The following is a 17,987-nucleotide window of genomic DNA, read 5'->3' as shown; positions in this document are numbered from 1 at the left end:
GGGAATTCCTGGGGACAGCCGGCTTCTGCCGATTGTGGATCCCTGGGTTTGCTACCCTGGCTGCTCCACTGTACCCACTGACTAAGGAAAGTGGGAACTTTGTCTGGACTCTAGAGCACCAGAAGGCTTTTGAGACTCTAAAACGGGCATTATTAGAGGCACCCGCGTTGGCCCTACCAGATTTGACCAAGCCCTTCACCTTGTATGTAGATGAAAGAAAGGGAATCGCCCGGGGAGTCCTAACTCAAGCCCTTGGGCCTGGAAGCACCCAGTCGCATATCTATCAAAAAAACTGGATCCGGTAGCCAGTGGATGGCCCTCCTGCTTAAGGGCAATCGCCGCCACTGCCCAGCTGGTAAAGATGCAGATAAGTTAACTCTGGGCCAACAGATAACCGTAGTAGCCCCCCATGCCTTAGAAAGCATTATCAGACAGCCTCCAGATCGATGGATGACTAACGCCCGGATGACTCACTACCAAAGTCTGCTCCTAACTGAGAGAATTACCTTCGCCCCACCGGCCATCTTAAACCCGGCCACACTACTGCCCGAAGCAGATGATGAAATACCTGTTCACCAATGCGGCGACATCTTGGCATCAGAAACGGGACCCGACCCGATCTGCCGGATGAGCCATGGGCTGGGGCCCCTAATTGGTACACCGACGGCAGCAGCTTTATGGCAGAAGGTAAGAGGATGGCTGGGGCTGCTGTGGTAGACGGGAAAAAGACTCTGTGGGCAAGCAGCTTGCCGGAAGGGACTTCTGCACAAAAGGGTGGGCTTATCGTCCTGACACAGGCGTTAAGGTTAGCTGAAAATAAGACTGTGAATATATACACGGACAGCAGGTATGCCTTTGCTACTGCCCATGTTCATGGGGCTATTTATAAACAAAGAGGGCTGCTTACCTCGGCCGGAAAAGATATCAAAAATAAAAAAGAGATTCTGGGCCTCCTAGAGGCTATACATTTGCCTAAAAAGGTGGCAATCATCCATTGCCCAGGTCATCAGAAAGGCACCGACCCCATAGCTCAAGGGAACCGCTTAGCAGATTTGGAAGCCAAGCGGGCGGCACTAGGACCTATGGTCCTGACTCTCCAGGGAGCTAAGGTCAACAAAACTGTCTCCGGTGGGGAACTAACTAAAGAAGAGAAAGTCCTTTCCGTTGCAGAAGGGCGAGAATATCTATCACATCTACACCGGCTAACCCACTTGAGCCCTCAGAAACTAATTAAAATTATTGAGGCCTCCCCGTACCAGGTACCAGATTTGAGAAAGGCGGCTGAGGAAATTTATAAGGATTGTAGAGCTTGCGCTCTCACAAATGCTGCAGTTACCAAATACCGCACTGGACATAGACTCCGGGGAGACAGGCCCGGAACCTTTTGGGAGATAGACTTTACTGAAATCAAACCGGCCCGGTATGGGAATAAATATCTTCTAGTATTTGTAGATACCTTCTCGGGATGGGTAGAGGCTTTCCCCACCCGAAAAGAGACTGCCTCTGTAGTAGCCAAGAAGATATTGGAAGAAATCCTCCCGAGATTCGGGATCCCAAAGGTAATTGGATCTGACAACGGTCCTGCATTCGTTGCCCAGGTAAGTCAGGGACTGGCCAGTCAACTGGGGATCAATTGGAAATTACATTGTGCTTATAGACCCCAGAGCTCAGGCCAGGTAGAAAGGATGAATAGAACAATTAAAGAGACCCTAACTAAATTGTCCATAGAGACCGGCGATAGTGACTGGACAGCCCTCCTGCCCTTTGCCCTGTTCCGCGCCCGGAACACCCCACAGGGACCCTTAAAACTTACACCCTTTGAAATCCTCTATGGAACCCCTCCCCTTTGGCACAAATAGGGATACATGACCCTGACATTATACCTTCTATACCTTTGTCAGCCCGCTTGAAAGCACTCGAGGCCGTCAGGCGCGACATCTGGAACCAGCTAAAGAGGCCTACTCGCCTGGTGATCTGCCCATCCCGCACCAATTCCAGGTTGGGGACTCTGTCCTTGTGAGACGACATCGGACGGGGTCATTAGAGCCACGTTGGAAGGGGCCCTACGTGGTGCTCCTCACTACGCCCACAGCAGTCAAGGTGGGACGGTATAACCTCTTGGGTTCACGCCACACACGTAAAGAAGGCACCCCAGAATGCAGCAGATCTCTGGAAGGTGGAAAAGACTGATAACCCTCTTAAGCTGCGTTTGCGTCATGGGAGCGGCGAGCAAGTCGTCCAATCCTAATCCCCACGCTCCTCAACTGCTCACGTGGCAAGTCGTCTCCCAGGTAGGAGATATAACCTGGTCAATCCAAAAAACTGCTTCCCCTTGGACATGGTGGCCAGACTTACACCCTGACCTTTGTAAACTGGCTATAGGAACCCCCGACTGGGATTTCATGGGTCGACGAAGGGGGGCAAAACAAGCCGGAGGATGCCACTCCCCCCATCGCAAGGGTAAACTAAAGGCATACCCTTTTACGTGTGCCCGGTCACCACAGACCTCGTTCAATTGACTCCTGGTGCGGGGGCAAAGAAGACTTCTACTGTAAAAACTGGGGATGTGAAACCAGTGGGACTACTTATTGGGAACCCTCCTCTTCTTGGGATTTAATCAGGGTTAGAGCAAATTATAGCCACCAGATGAGTCGGGGCTCAGAATGCAATACCTGGTGCCACCCTTAACCATTCAGTTCACAGGGAAGGGAAAAACAATTAAAACCTGGATCGGGAATGGTCATTCATGGGGAATAAGATTGTACAAAGAACGGTACGATGATGGCCTGACCTTCTCTATTAGATTAAAAATAGAACCCCGCCAGCAGACCAATAGGGCCAAACGGGATCCTAGCCGATCAGAGGCCCCCTCTGTCCCAAAAATCCCCGCCAGCAGACCGATAGGGTTAAATAGCCCCAAACCCCCAGGTAAAATCCATAACCCTAAATGGGGCCGTAGATATGGTCACCAGATCTGCTCTCGACCACCATCTACGCCACCTCCCGCAGTACCTACTGAGCAAAGATGGCACAGACTGTTTAACTTAGTATGGGGAGCTTACTACGCCTTGAATGATTCCAACCCTGAAATGACTGAATCATGCTGGCTATGCCTAGCGGTCAGCCCCCCTTATTATGAAGGAATTGCCACCATGGGGGTCTATAATAACACCCCAGACCACACGACTTGTCTTTGGGGCAAAGAAGGGCGGCTAACCCTAACGGATGTGTCGGGGACCGGTTCAGGACTATGCTTAGGAAAAATTCCCCCAGGCTACCAAGCTCTATGTAATAAGATTGAAGTCAGCCTTCCGACTACTCCTGGTCATTTTTTGGTACCAGGACCCAATAGGTGGTGGGCCTGCACCACGGGCCTAACCCCCTGCATCTCAACTAGCGTATTCAATTCGTCACAAGATTTTTGCGTGCTTGTGCAGTTGGTGCCTAGAATTTATTATCATACTGCCAATAGTTTCGAGGATGAATTTGACCAGAGATCCAGATTATGGAAAAGAGAACCAGTATCCCTCACCCTGGCTGTACTCCTGGGACTGGGAGTTGCCGCGGGCGTAGGGACTGGCACTATGGCCTTAGTCACAGGAGAAAGGGGATTAACTGCCTTGAGCAATGCTATAGATGAAGACCTCAGGACTTTAGAACAGTCCATCTCTAAATTAGAAGAGTCCCTCACCTCCCTGTCTGAAGTAGTGCTCCAGAATAGAAGAGGATTAGATCTGCTGTTTTTAAGAGAGGAGGACTTTGTGCGGCCTTAAAGAAGACTGCTGTTTCTATGCAGATCACACAGGGTAGTCCGAGATTCAATGCAAAGATTAAAGAAAAGATTAGACATGAGGCAGCAAAGCAGGGAGGCGCAACAGAGCTGGTTTGAATCCTGGTTCACTAAGTCCCCTGGATGACGACCTTACTATCCTCCCTAGCAGGACCCTTGCTGATTCTTTGTCTACTTTTGGTCTTGGACCGTGTGTTTTCAATAAATTACTGCTTTCATAAGAAAAAGAGTCAATGCAGTGCATGCTATGATGCTCCAACGCCATTACCAAGCTCTCCCACACAATGAGCCCCTGATAGTAGACACCGAAAACTAAGTTCTAAGATTAGAACTAGGGACAAAAGAAGAAGTGGGGAATGAAGGAAGTAAATTATATTAAAAATTTAAAAGTTAATACCTTAGAGACAGGCACCTCCACACCCCTAAGGATTCCTGGTATAAGGGGGAACGTTTATCGATCCTGACTGACTCTATTCATAGAAGACTAGCCCCTAAACTGTTCGGGAAAATTGAGAACAAGAGAGTGCTCCAGAGGGATAAGTTTGGGAGGGTCGGGGTGGAGGGGGTCCAGATGGGGACGCGTGTGTGTAACCTGATAATTGCTTCGCGCCATAGCAATTCGCGCCATAAAATGTAACTGTTTAAATGTTTTAAATTAGCCAACCATGTAAGACCGCGCCAACCTTTTCCCGCTTTATGCTTCCGAATCCTATAAAAGAGCTTGCCCCTTAAGGTTCGGGGTCGACCCCTCTGTCTCCTGCGAGAGATACGTGTCGACCCGGAGCTCCGCTTAATTAAAACCTCGTGCATTTGCATCAAGCTCGGTCTCCTGTGTCTGTGGGTCCGCGCCTTCCCGAGACTGGAGTTGGATTTCCTTTTTGGAATCCTACACAGTGGTTGCCATTAACTAGGGGTAGGGAGAGGGTGTGACTACAAAGAATCAGCAAAGGGAATTTTGGGGAGGTGAGGAAATTTCTCTGTATCCTGATGATGAAGGTGGTTATACAAATCTATACATGTGATTCAACTGCACACCACAGAGGTAGAAAAGGTAAATTCTACTGTGTATAAATTTTAAAAATATCAACCTTAAGGTGTGTCATGATATAGTAATTTGTGATATTGCTGAGGAAAAAAGCTTAATTCTAACAACTCTGATTAGTAAAAGCAAATGATTTAGTTATTTAATAAATTCAGCTGATAGTTTTATGACTGCGTTCCAATTCAACATTCTGTTCTCTACTCATGGCACACACACAGGCACACCCAGACATACACAGATTTTCTTTTTCTTTTTTTGTAGTAGGTTAAATTCCATACTGAATTTGTATCAGTAAACTTTGGGACTTGGGGATTCAAGAGTATTTGGTAAATATTTTTTACACTTTTAAGAACACACACTAATTACCTGGGACACCGTACAAAACAACAACACGGAAAACAAACAGGTATAAAAACAACTACCTCTCTCATTCACATTTAAGTTTTGGAAATCACTGTTTAAACTAATGCTGATTTTTCTGATCCTGATATTTGAACCTGAGCATATTTCTTGTGACTATTATTTTTTATTTCCGATAGTCAGCAGTGTCCTAACGTTCTAAATACCCCAGTGAAAAAAAATGCACAAGTCCTGGCATATTACTCATAGCAGGAAAGGACTTAGGTCACTGTCTCTTGTGTTGTTTTGTTTTGCTTTTATGAAAGAAAAAAGACAATTGCTTTGTTTTACACAGGCTTACTTGGGGCCATCTGGCGCCATTACAATCACAATAGGGGTTACATATGCAACATAATACTCTGTGATCGGTTGTTATAGTTAGAGTCGGAAAAAAATTTTTTTCTATATTTGAATGAGTTGTATGATTCCTTGATTCTGAATACAGCAATTTCTCAAATGTTAATTTGCATTCACTGTCGAAGATTATTTACTAACCATGTCTGCAGGCATCTAGGGGATTTTATGAAATGGCCTCAGACCAATATTTGATATTAGTCCTTAAGTAGGTCACACCCTTTTCTGTCTGATCACTTAAAAGTCCTATGTGATCAGGCAGTTTTAAGAAAGAAATATACAATGACCTTACAAAGGGTCAAAATTGTGTTTTAATATTTGTTATATTTGATTAAATAGTATTAAGTCATATTGAAGTCCTTTTTTGTTCAGTTTCCATTTACCTTCATCCTCTGGTCAACCTTTTTCCCGACTGAAAACAAGCAATATTTTTTCCTCTTATAAGACCTAAGCCAACAGTAATGGACTTTAAGCTGATCACCTGTCTTATCTTAAATTGTCCCTCTCAAATTCAGGATTTTCTCAAATCACTAGTGACCTACTACTTGAAAACCACAAATCCTCCACTAATTCCTGACATTGGATTATTTAGAAATGTCATCTGTTGTACCAAAGCAAAATTGTAACACTTGGTAAATTGAAAACATTCATACAGCTTTTGGCATCTCTCTCAACTAAGAGATTTTTTTCTTGTCTGTTTACTATTTTACACTTGTTTATCCCAATGGTACTATTTAGAAAATCCAGAATACATATTTCAACTCAATGATATTATCCACAAATCCCAAATAATCATGGCAAGTTCTTTATTAAGGAAAAATAAAAGCTTTAAATAACGATGAACAAGAATACTATATCTAGGGCCGGCCCCGTGGCTTGGAGGTTAAGTGCGCGGGCTCCGCTGCTGGCCGCCCGGGTTCGGATCCCGGGCGCGCACCGACGCACTGTTTCTCCGGCCATGCTGAGGCTGCGTCCCACATACAGCAACTGGAAGGATGTGCAGCTGTGACATGCAACTGTCTGCTGGGGCTTTGGGGGGAAAAAATAAATAAAATAAAATCTTTAAAAAAAAAAAAAAGAATACTATATCTAGGATATTTCCTATTTGGATATACCAAAAAAACTAATTAAAAATAAAAATGATTTTTAAACGTGTTTCATTTCATTTTTTTCCCTCTGCACATTTAGATTTCCATTTACAGTGGAATGATCATTTTACAGAACTTGAGTTATCTTTCCAGTTGAGGAAAGAGCCACAGACACTTTGCATAGCAGAGCAGGCAGCATTACCTGTAGAATTCTCTGGTCATCCACGTGTAAGGCTTAATGCTAAATAGTTCATTAAAATGTATAAACAGTTTGGTTGCATTTTGCCTCCAAAAGACACTCCTCCAACATGTCCATGTATTATACCATTTGGGTCAATAGTGAACTACTGATTTTCAGCGAAATCATTGCTCAAGAATATGCATCTCCTCTATTTGTGGATAAAGTCCACTAAAGATATGTTTTGGATATTTGAAAAGCATATAATATTCAAGGAAGTGTGATTTTTTTTTCTGCCTGGACCACAAGATTACAGTTTGAAAATAACAGGTAAACAATAAACGTTGAAACAGCATAAGTAAACTTCTAGTTTCCGGTTCCTCATGTAAGAAGCTTATAAGTCCCCAAACTGTCTTAAGAATAAGTAAAAAGCTGAACAGATAGAAAAATCAACTCTTCTTGGATTAAGAGAAGGAAGGGCACAGGATAAACTACTGCCTCCATCCTGGAGAGACAGAAAGGCAAATTCAGAGAGTTATGGTTTACCAGAGCAGAGACTTATCAGTGGAAACCGCTGGGAAACCCATACCAGAAAGGAAAACCTGAACTGTAATTGCTGAATTACCGAGGCTCAGTGTGGACAAGTCTGAGAATTAAAAACTCCAAGGATATCCAGTTACAGAGTGAGCCCCTACACTTGTGTGAGTTTCACCTGCAGAAGCTTGACTGGATTCTCACAGTAAATATCAGAGAAAAATCCCCTCTTGCTTCTAGCAGAGGGATGGGAAAGGGAACCATTTTAAGATATGAAAGAACACTCTGTTCTTCTTTAACAAGGCCTACTTTCAGAGGAAACTGTTTAGCAAGAGACTAACTTGCCTGGTTTTTATCAGAGCCTAATTGACCTGGGGAAGGGCGGTACATAACTCTAGCCCATATATGAAGTTTACAGCCCAGAGGCATAGGCTCACTAGAGTACTAAGAACTAATTGCAGGATTGTAGAATGCTTCCCTGCCTCTCAGACCTTACCACCACATTACTTAATTATAGCAGCTCCTTTTACCTGGTACATCACATCTGGCTATCAAGAAAAATTTACATGGCATACTAAAAGGCAAAACACAATTTAAAGAGACAGAGCAATTACCATAACCACACATGGCAGGGATATTAGAATTATCAGACTGGGAATTTAAAACATCTATGATTAATGTGCTAAGGGCTCTAATGGATACAGTAGACAGTATGCAAGAACAGATGGGAAATGTGGGCAAAGATGGAAATCCTAAGAAAGAACCGAAAAGAAATTCTGGAGATGAAAAACACTATAACAGAAATGAAGAATGTCTTTGATGGGCTTACTAGTAGATTGGTTATGACTGAGGAAAGAATCTCTGAACTAGAGGATATATCAATATAATCCTCAAAAACTGAAAAGGAAAGCAACAGGTAACCTATATATGGCTTTGTGTAGTATGTATATTTTAACAATATTTATTCTTCTGATCTGTGAACATGTGATATATTTCTGTTTATTTGTGTCTTCTTCAGTTTCTTTTATCAATGTGTTATAGTTTTCAATGTATGGATCTTTTCCCTCCTTGGCTAAATTTATTCCAAAATATTTCATTGTTTTTAAGGTTGTTGTAAATGGGATTGTTTACTTTATTTCTCTTTCTGATAGTTAATTGTTAGTGTATAGAAATGCAATGGATTTTTATATGTTGATTTTGTATCCTGCAACTTTACTGAATTCATTTATTAGTTCTAACAGTTTGGGTGAAGTCTTTAGGGTTTTATAAATATAAGATGATGTCATCTGCAAACAGGGACAATTTTACTTGTTCCTTTCTTATTTATATGTATTTTATTTCTTTTTCCTGCCTAATTACTCTGGCTAGGATTTCCAGGACTATATTGAATAGGAGTGATGATAGTGGAAATTCTTATCTTGTAACTGATTTTAGAGGAAAAGCTTTCAGCTTTTCTCCATTGAGTATGATGTTACCTGGGGTTTGTCACATATGTCTTTTAGTATGTGGAAGTATGTTCCTTCTATATCCAATTTATTGAAAACTTTATCATGAAAGATTGAATTTTATCAAACATTTTTTATGCATCTATTGAGAAGATTACATAAAATTTATTCTTCATTCTTCTGACGTGGTGTATCATGTTTATTGATGTGCATATGTTGAATCATCCTTGCATCCCAAGGATAAATCCCACTTGATCATGGTGTATGATGATTTTAATGTGCTGTTGAATTTGGTTTGCTAGTATTTTGTTGAGAATTTCTGCATATATAGTCATTGGGGATATTGACCTCTGGTTCTTTTCTTGTAGTGTCTTTATCTGGCTTTGGTATCAGGATAATGCTTGCCTCATAAAATGAGTTTGAAATTTTCCTAGAGGGATATTTATAGAAGGAATTTCTTATATTAAATGCATATTTTAGAGAAGAAGAAAGATCTAAAAATCAATAATCTAAGTTTTTAACTTAGGAAACTAGAAAAATAAGAGCAAATTAAATCCAAAGTAAGCTGAAGAAAAGAAATAATAAAAATTAGAGCAGCAATCAATGACATTGAAAACAGGAAATCAATAGAGAAAATCAATAATAGCAAAATCTAGCTCTTTGAAAAGATTGATAAAATTTATAAGCCTGTATCCAGGCTAAGAGAAAAAGAATGAGAAAGAACAGAAATTACTACTACAATAAATGAAGGAGAAGACATCGCTACAGATCCATGGATATTGAAAGGATAATAAATAAATAATATGCATAACTCTGCCTATCAAATTGAAAGATACAATCTGTCAAAACTCACACAGGAACAAATAGACAATCTGAATAGACATATATGTATATTTCATATATATATATATATATATATATGATAAAGAAACTGAATCAATAATTAAAAACTTATTGAAAGCAAAAGGCCCAAATGCATTCACTGGTGAATTCCATCAAACCTTTAAGGAAGAAATTATACCCATTCTCTAAAGTCTCTTTCAGAGAATAGAAGCAGAGAGACTATTTCCTCACTCATTCTATGAAGCCAGCATCACCCTAATACCAAAACCAGACAAAGACATTACAAGAAAAGAAAACTACATATCAGTATGTCTCATGAACATAGATGTGATAATCCTCAAAAAATCTTTGCAAATCAAATCCAGCCATATATAAAAAATATATATACCATGAACAATTAGGTTTCATCCCAGATAAAGATTGGTCCAACATTCTAAAATCAATTAATGTAATCCATCATATCAATGGGCCAAAAAAGAAAAATCATATGCTCATATCAATAAATGCAGGAAAAGCATTTGACAAAATCCAAAACCCATTCATGATAAAAACTCTCATTAAACTAGGAATCGAGGAGAACTTCCTAAACTAGGTATAGAATATCTACAAAAAACCTACAGCTAACATCATACTTAATGGTGAGAAACTTGAAACTTTCCTGCTAAGATCAATAACAAGGCAGAGATGAGCCTCTCACCACTACTTTTCAATATCATACTGAAAGTCCTCATAATGCAATAGCACAAGAAAAGGAAATAAATGCTATACATATTGGGAAGGAAAAAATAAAACTGTCTTTGTTTGAGAATGACATAATTGTCTGTAAGGAAAATCTGAAAGAATCAACAAAAAAATTCTGGAACTAATAAGCTGTTTAAACAAGATTGCAGGATAAAACGGCAGGATAAATATATTACAAAAATCAATTGCTTTCCTATATGATAGCAAAGAACAAATAGAATTTGAAACCAAAAACACAGTATCATTGACATTAGCACCACAAAAAATGAAATTTTTAGGAATAAATCTAACAAAATATGAAAAAGATCTGTATGTAGAAAACTACAAAACTCTGATGAACAAAATCAAAGAAAAACTAAATAAATGGAGAGATACTCCATGTTCATCAATAGGAACTCAATATTGTCAAGATGTCAGTTCTTCCCAACTTGATCTGTAGTTTCAGTGCAAGCCCAATCAAAATTCCAGTAAGTCATTTTGTGCATACTGACAACTGATAACTACAGTTTATATGAAGACGCAAAAGACCCAGAATAGCTAACACAATATCAAAGAACAAGGGGACTGACATTACTTGATGTCAAGAATTACTATAAGGCTAAAGTAATCAAGACAGTGTAGTAGTGGCAAAATAACAAACAAATAGGTCAATGGAACAGAATGGAGAAAATAGACCCACATAACTATAGTCAGAAATAGACCCACATAACTATAGTCAACTGATCTTTGACAAAGGAGCAAAGGCAACACAATGGGGCAAACATAGTCTTTTCAACAAATGGTGATAGAAAAACTGAACGTCCACATGCAAAAACATGAATCTGGACACAGACTTTACACTCTTCACAAAAATTAACTAAAAATGGATCATGGACTTAAATGTAAATCGTAAGACTATAAAAGATAGTCTTTAGAAGATAACATAAGAGAAAACCTAGATAACCTGGGGTAGGCAATGATATTTTAGTTAAGACACCAAAGGCATGATCCATGAAAGAAATAATTGATAAGCTGGATTTCATTAATGTTAAAAGCTGCCACTCTACAAAGACAATGTCAAGAGAGTGAGAAGATAAGACTGGGAGAAAATATTTGCAAAAGACACGTCTGATAAATAACTGCTATCCAAAATATACAAAGAACTTTTAAAACATAACAATAAGAGAACAAACAACTTGATTTATAAATGGCAGAATTACCTTAACAGACACCTCACCAAATAAGATATACAGATGCCAAATAAGCATATGGAAATATGCTCAATATCTGATGTCATCAGGGAAATGCATAATAAAACAACAATGAAATACCACTACACAGCTATCAGAGAGGCCAAAATCCAGATCATTGACAACACCAAATGCTTGTGAGGATGTGAAACAACAAGAACTCTCATTCATTGCTGGTGGGAATGCAAAATGGTACAGCTACTTTGGAAGACAGTTTGGTGGTTTCATACAAATTTAAACAGACTCCTATCATACGATCCAGCAATTGCATTCCTTGGCATCTACCCAAAGTAGCGCAAACTTATGTCCACAAAAAGCCTGCATACAGATGTTTATAGCAGCTTTATTTACAATTGCCAAAGCTCAGAAGCAACCAAGATGTCCTTCAGTAAGTGAATAGATAAAAAACTGTATTACATCCATACGATGGAATATTATTCAGCACTAAAATCAAATGAGCTATCAAGCCATGAGAAGACAAGGAGGAATCTTAAATGCATATTACTAGGTGCAAAAAGCAAATCTGAAAAGATTACATACTATAGCATTCCAACTACACGGTATTCTGGAAAAGGCAAAAATATAGAGACAGAAAAACGATCAGTGATTGCCAGGGGCGAGGAGAGAAAGGATAAACAGGAGGAGCATAGAGGATTTTTAGGGCAGTGAAAACACTCAGTATGGTACTATAACGGTAGATACGTGTCATTACACATGTATACATTCTGAGTTTGTCCAAACTCACAAAATGCACAACAGAGTGAACTCTAATGTAAATTATGGACTTTAGGTGATTATGATGTATCAATGTGGGTTCATTAATTATAAAAAATGTACCACCTTGGTGGGAGATGTTGATAATGAGGGAGGCTATGCATGTGGGGGCAGGGGATATATGGAAAGTCTCTGTATCTTCCTCTCAATTTTGCTGTGAACCTAAAACTGCTCTAAAAAAATGGTCTTAAGGACTTGAAGGTAAGACCTGAAACTATAAAACTCCTAGAAGAAAATATAAGCAGTGCACACTTTGACATCAGTCTTAGAGAGATCTTTTCAAATTCCATGTCTACTCAGACAAGGGAAACAAAAGAAAAAAATAAACAAGTGAGACTTCATCAGACTAAAGAGCTTCTGCAAGGTAAAGGAAACCAGGATCATAATGAAAAGACAACCCACCAGCTGGGAGAAAATATTTGCAAATCACATATCTGACAAGAGGTTAATCTCCATAATATATAAAGAGCTCACATAACTGAACAACAAAAAAACAAACAACCTGGTCAAAAAATGGGCAGGGGATATGAACAGACATTTTTCCAAGGAATATATATAGATGTCCAATAGGCACATGAAAATATGTTCAACATCACTAATCATCAGGGAAACGCAAATCAAAACTACACTGATATCACCTTACACCTGTTTATGGCTATAATCACCAAGACAAAAAATAACAAATGTTGGAGACATTATAGAGAAAGGGGAACCCTCATTTACTGCTGGTGGGAATGCAAACTGGTGCAGCCTCTATGGAAAGCAGTATGGAGATTCCTAAGAAAATTAAAAATAGAAATACCTTATAATCCAGCTGTCCTGTTACTGGGTATTTATCCAAAAAACTTGAAATCCACAATCCAAAGAGGTTTATACACCCCTATGTTCATTGCAGCATTATGCACTATGGCCAAGAAGTGGAAGCAACCCAAGGGTCCATCGACTGATGATTGGATAAAGAAGATGTGGTATGTATATACAATGGAATACTACTCAGCCATAAAGAAGATAAAATGGTCCCATTTGCAACAAGATGGATGGACCTGGAGGGTATTATGTTAAGCAAAATAAGCCAGGCAGAAAAAGATAAACACTGTATGATTTCACTCACATGTAGAATATAAACTAATGCACGGACAGAGAGAACAGTTTGGTGGTTACCAGGGGGAAGAGGCTTGAGGGGTGGGCACAAGAGGAGAACGGGCACATTTGTATGGTGAATGACAAATAATAATGTACAACTGAAATTTCACAATGTTATAAACTATTATGACATCAATTAAAAAAAGAGAAAAAGATAAAGTCTTAAGAAAAAAACAGCATAAGCATATGCACCTATAGTACTTTAATCTCTAATCTATAAATTCTTCAACTTCCCATTGAGACTATCTGTATGGGTTTGTCTTGATCTGAATAGAATCAAGGACACTCCACTGAACAAGTCCCAATCACTTGACAACAGTCAGTAACAAAATGTTCTTTTAATGCTTAACTTATCAGTAATTCATTTTGATATATAAAGTATATATAAATTATATTCTTTAACCATCACATTTCTCAATGTCACATTAACTGTCATTGTTATCAGTCCTATATTAGTCTCATGCTGTTGTTTGCTAAGTAATTTAAAATTTGATTAAAAATAAAGATTCCCCCTTATATAACTCTAATGAGTAGGAGAAACAAATTCAGTTCTCAGGGATAACGAAAATGTTTCAATATGACTAATCTCAGATTTAATAATCATGGTCTGTGTTAGCATTTTATTGAAATCAAATTTTATCAGGAACTTATTACTAGTACCTTAAATAAACTAGTATAAAAGGTAATTTATAGGTCAAAAACAGGTGCTGGTAAACAAACGAAGATGTTAAGCTCCCCGGGGTCAGAGACTAGAGTTTCACATGCCTGAAGTTCTCCCTAAAGTTATCTAACAGTGTTGTCAGTAGACCAGGAGACTCCTAAAGTTCGATAGAGTTTTCTCACAATGCAGGATGTATTGTTTTATGTTCTTATCATAAATTTTTTCCTCACTTCTTTGAACATTTTTATTGAGATTTGTCCAATATTTATATAAGAAAATTTTACATATTTCAGAATATACTCAATTTTTTTTTCTATGAAATGATGCTTAGGGTTCAGAATATTTCAAATTCTTTTGAATTTCTGCTTGTTTAAATCTGTTTAAGTAGCTCTTGTTACAAATAATTCTATCTCCATTAGAAATAATGTGGTGTAAACTACAATGGAAAGATGGAAGGAAAAAATGCTGAATTAGAGGTTACAGGCAAGGATTTTATTTCAAACTTGATACTTAGTAGATGAGGAACTAGGACAAGGTTTGACCTCCACAGTCCTCACAGTCTCCATCTATCCCAGCTACATTGGTACAGATAGTTTGAGGATTAGATGATGTGAGGACTAGCAGATGTGAAACATGGAGGGAAGAGATCCATACCGTGAGCCCTAGTCTCCCTTTCTTCTCTCTTCCTCTACTCTGTTTCCTAAGAAAGAAATTTCAATACACAATGGAGTGAAAGGCAATATAAAATGGAGCTCACCTTCTATTGAAAGTAAAGGATCATAGAAATACAGTTTAAAGAATATAATTCAAATATTGGCTTTACTTAAACTTAGAAAATGCCATTTAATTATTTTGGGCTTTGATTTATGTGCAATATCTCTTATGTAAAATCTAATGTTTCAGGAATGAGATAAATCTATAAACAAAATATCTTTTAAACAAAGTATCTTTTTTTAGATATTTAGATAATAAGGCATTTTTCCAAGCCTATCTTTTCCATTTCAATTAAAAATCTCTCGATTGTTTATTACGCCATTACTGTCTTGGGTCCTTATCAACTTCATATTCCATACTATACAAATGTGAGAAATTATTATATCTGTGATAAAAGCATTCTGAAAGTATTAAAATATTAACAAAGGTCTTTCTCCCTATCTTTCTTCAGGCTACTAAGCACTTTTTTATTGAGAGAGAAATAGTATATTATGAAAATTCCTCACTAAATAACAATTTTACAAAACAATGAAAAGATACATGCTCTGTATCTGAAGCAAAATGAAAAAAAATAAAAAATCACTGCATTGCTAATATTTTTGTTTTCTTCTTTCCTTGTTGGATTAGTTTGGATTAGTTAGGTAGCCACAACAGTTGTCACATGATTCTACTGTGATAACAATATGAAAGGTGTCAGAGGAATGATGATATGGAGAGTTATTGAAAGGACATAAAGAAGTCTTAACCTGTTCCTTTTTTGTCCTTTAATCAACAATTATTTCTAAAAAACATATTATATACCAGCTCTTGGGCTGGACACTGTTGAAGCAACTGGTAATACTATAAAATTCCTCTCTCTAAGGAAATTACTATCGAATTTTGGGAAAGAGACAAGAAAATAAAGTTCTATAATTCATATTAATGGGTGATTGAGATAGCTTTATATTAGGAGAAAATTTTTTATTTCAATAAATGAGTGGCATTAAGATATCTCTCGTATTCTTCAATCATATTTGGATACAAAAGGACCAGTAGTTTAAAAGATATAAATAGACTGTGAAGTAGACAACAATAAGTGAGTATATTTGCATATCATCACGATCTTTATCCGCATCTGAAAGTCAACTTTAATAATAATTCATTTCTCATAAAGCTCAGATATGGTGAAAGGTCCACCACCTTTGTAGTATATTCTAGTGTTACATTTCTAACACAGAAGAACAAGATCACATTCTGTTTTAGGATATACACATGCTATATCTGATATTGAAACACATCACAAATATTTGTGTAGCAATTCAATAATCCCTGGGTTGTCAACACAACGGTTCTGAGATAAGCTATCCTCTACGAAAGGATTGGAGCACTGATTAAAAACTTTAGTGTTTAAATATATTTTTCAAGCTTCGTTGACTTAAGCTTTAAAATAGGTAAATTTATGAATGCTAGCATTTTATTGGTTTGGTAATTTACAAGTAATGCAATATTTAACGGTTCTGAAGAAAGTCTATGCAGCAAATTCTCAAATCCCAAACCCCATAACAGCATGAGTAGGTAAGGCTGAGAGTCATTTAACCTAAATTAATGTTGCATGTTTTCAATAGTATCAGACAGGTATTTAAGCACAGAAAAACTAAATTATGCATTCATAACTCTGACCAAGAAAGAAAAATAAAGAAATAACAGCAGAAACAACAACAAAAAAACTAATGCTACTTTACCCACTATTGCCAAGCTCGTCTCATCAGAATTCATCCACATTTTTGGACAACTTTGATTCATTCCATAAATTAGTGTTTTCTTCTACTTCTGGGCCTCTTTGCTACATCTATCTATCCATATCTATCTATCTACCATCTATCTATCTTCTATCTATCAATCTATCTATCTATCTGCCTACCTACCTACCTACCTGTCATCTAGGGAGTTAGCTAGCTGTCATCTATCTATCTATCCTATCTATACTGTTGGGTCTCTTTACTTTCCCAATTTTAAGTGTTTCTCAGACTTTTTCATTTTTGCTACAATATCCTTAATGGTACAAATAGCGTCTTTTAAAAATTCCCTCGATTCATCTCTCTTAATATTTTCCAGTTTTTAGTCTAATATTTTTCTACTTTAATACATATATGAATAAAATTGATGAGCAATATCATTTATTGACCAAATATTCACTCATATTCAACTGTCAATCCCCCAATTTAATTCACCTTCTTGAGACTAGTCTTCATAAGACTGTCTACAGTTAATCAGTAGTGACCACATCTAGTATAATTCATTCATTTTACAGGTGAGGACACCAGAAAGTCCAGAAAGGCTAATACCTTCTCAAACAATCAAGACTCATCTAATCTCTATGTGCTAACATCCAATCAAGTTTATTTTTTCGTCATTAACCCACAGACTTCACCAAAGCCCAACGGAAGTTGTCTGAGTACTATGGTAATAAAATAGATAAATTCATATGGCTGTTGACAATAGAGACTAATATTCATCAAACCCATTTCTTTTCCTCCTATGCATATAACCAGGCTGCATATCCCAGCCTCCCTTGTAGTGAGGTACAGCCAAGTGACTGCGTTCTGGTCAATGCAATGCGGTAGAGTAAAGTGTGCTGCTTTCAGCTTGGGCCATTCAAATCTTGGGCCATTCAAATCTCTCAGGAGTGATTCACATTCTTTCCCCATTCCCTGGCTAAATGGAGAGAACCTATAAGACCTGATATATAGCAGAGGCCTAACATGGAAGAAGCCTTTGTCTCTGAATTGTAACATGGAGCAGAGCCCATCCAAACCTGGAAAACACATCCTGGACTACAATGGGTGCAAGAAATGACATTTTATTGTGTTATATCACAAGTGATTTAGGAATTGTTGGTTACAGAAAGTAGCATACTTTACTAATAAACCTGTAGTGATATTAAACATAGGTTACTTTGCATGTTTGCTTCTGGTGATTTTCAGAAGGTCTTGTCAGAAACTTCACTAATGTTTTCATTAACGCAAATGCTATCTTTATTCAAATATAATGAATATTCTAATGGATAATGGTG

General features: G+C 38.0%; 2 protein-coding genes across 5 annotated transcripts in view; one reads left to right on the top strand and one right to left on the bottom strand.

Moving 5' to 3' along the window:
- Positions 1-17,987, bottom strand: part of FSTL5 (follistatin like 5) — a 732,413-nt gene that overhangs the window by 431,215 nt on the left and 283,211 nt on the right. The window lies entirely within an intron of this gene.
- On the top strand, positions 381-1,992 carry LOC147915800 (uncharacterized). Its single transcript, XM_087437468.1, has 2 exons — positions 381-1,598; positions 1,902-1,992. The coding sequence occupies exons 1-2, from the start codon at positions 579-581 to the stop codon at positions 1,908-1,910; spliced, it is 1,029 nt and encodes a 342-aa protein (XP_087293594.1). The 5' UTR covers positions 381-578; the 3' UTR covers positions 1,911-1,992.

Source organism: Ceratotherium simum, chromosome 12 (assembly GCF_057802395.1).
Source record: "Ceratotherium simum simum isolate JZ-2026a chromosome 12, ASM5780239v1, whole genome shotgun sequence".
NCBI classification, from domain to species: domain Eukaryota; kingdom Metazoa; phylum Chordata; class Mammalia; order Perissodactyla; family Rhinocerotidae; genus Ceratotherium; species Ceratotherium simum.
Note: the sequence above shows the minus strand (reverse complement) of the source record. Positions and strands in the feature narration are given on the sequence as shown.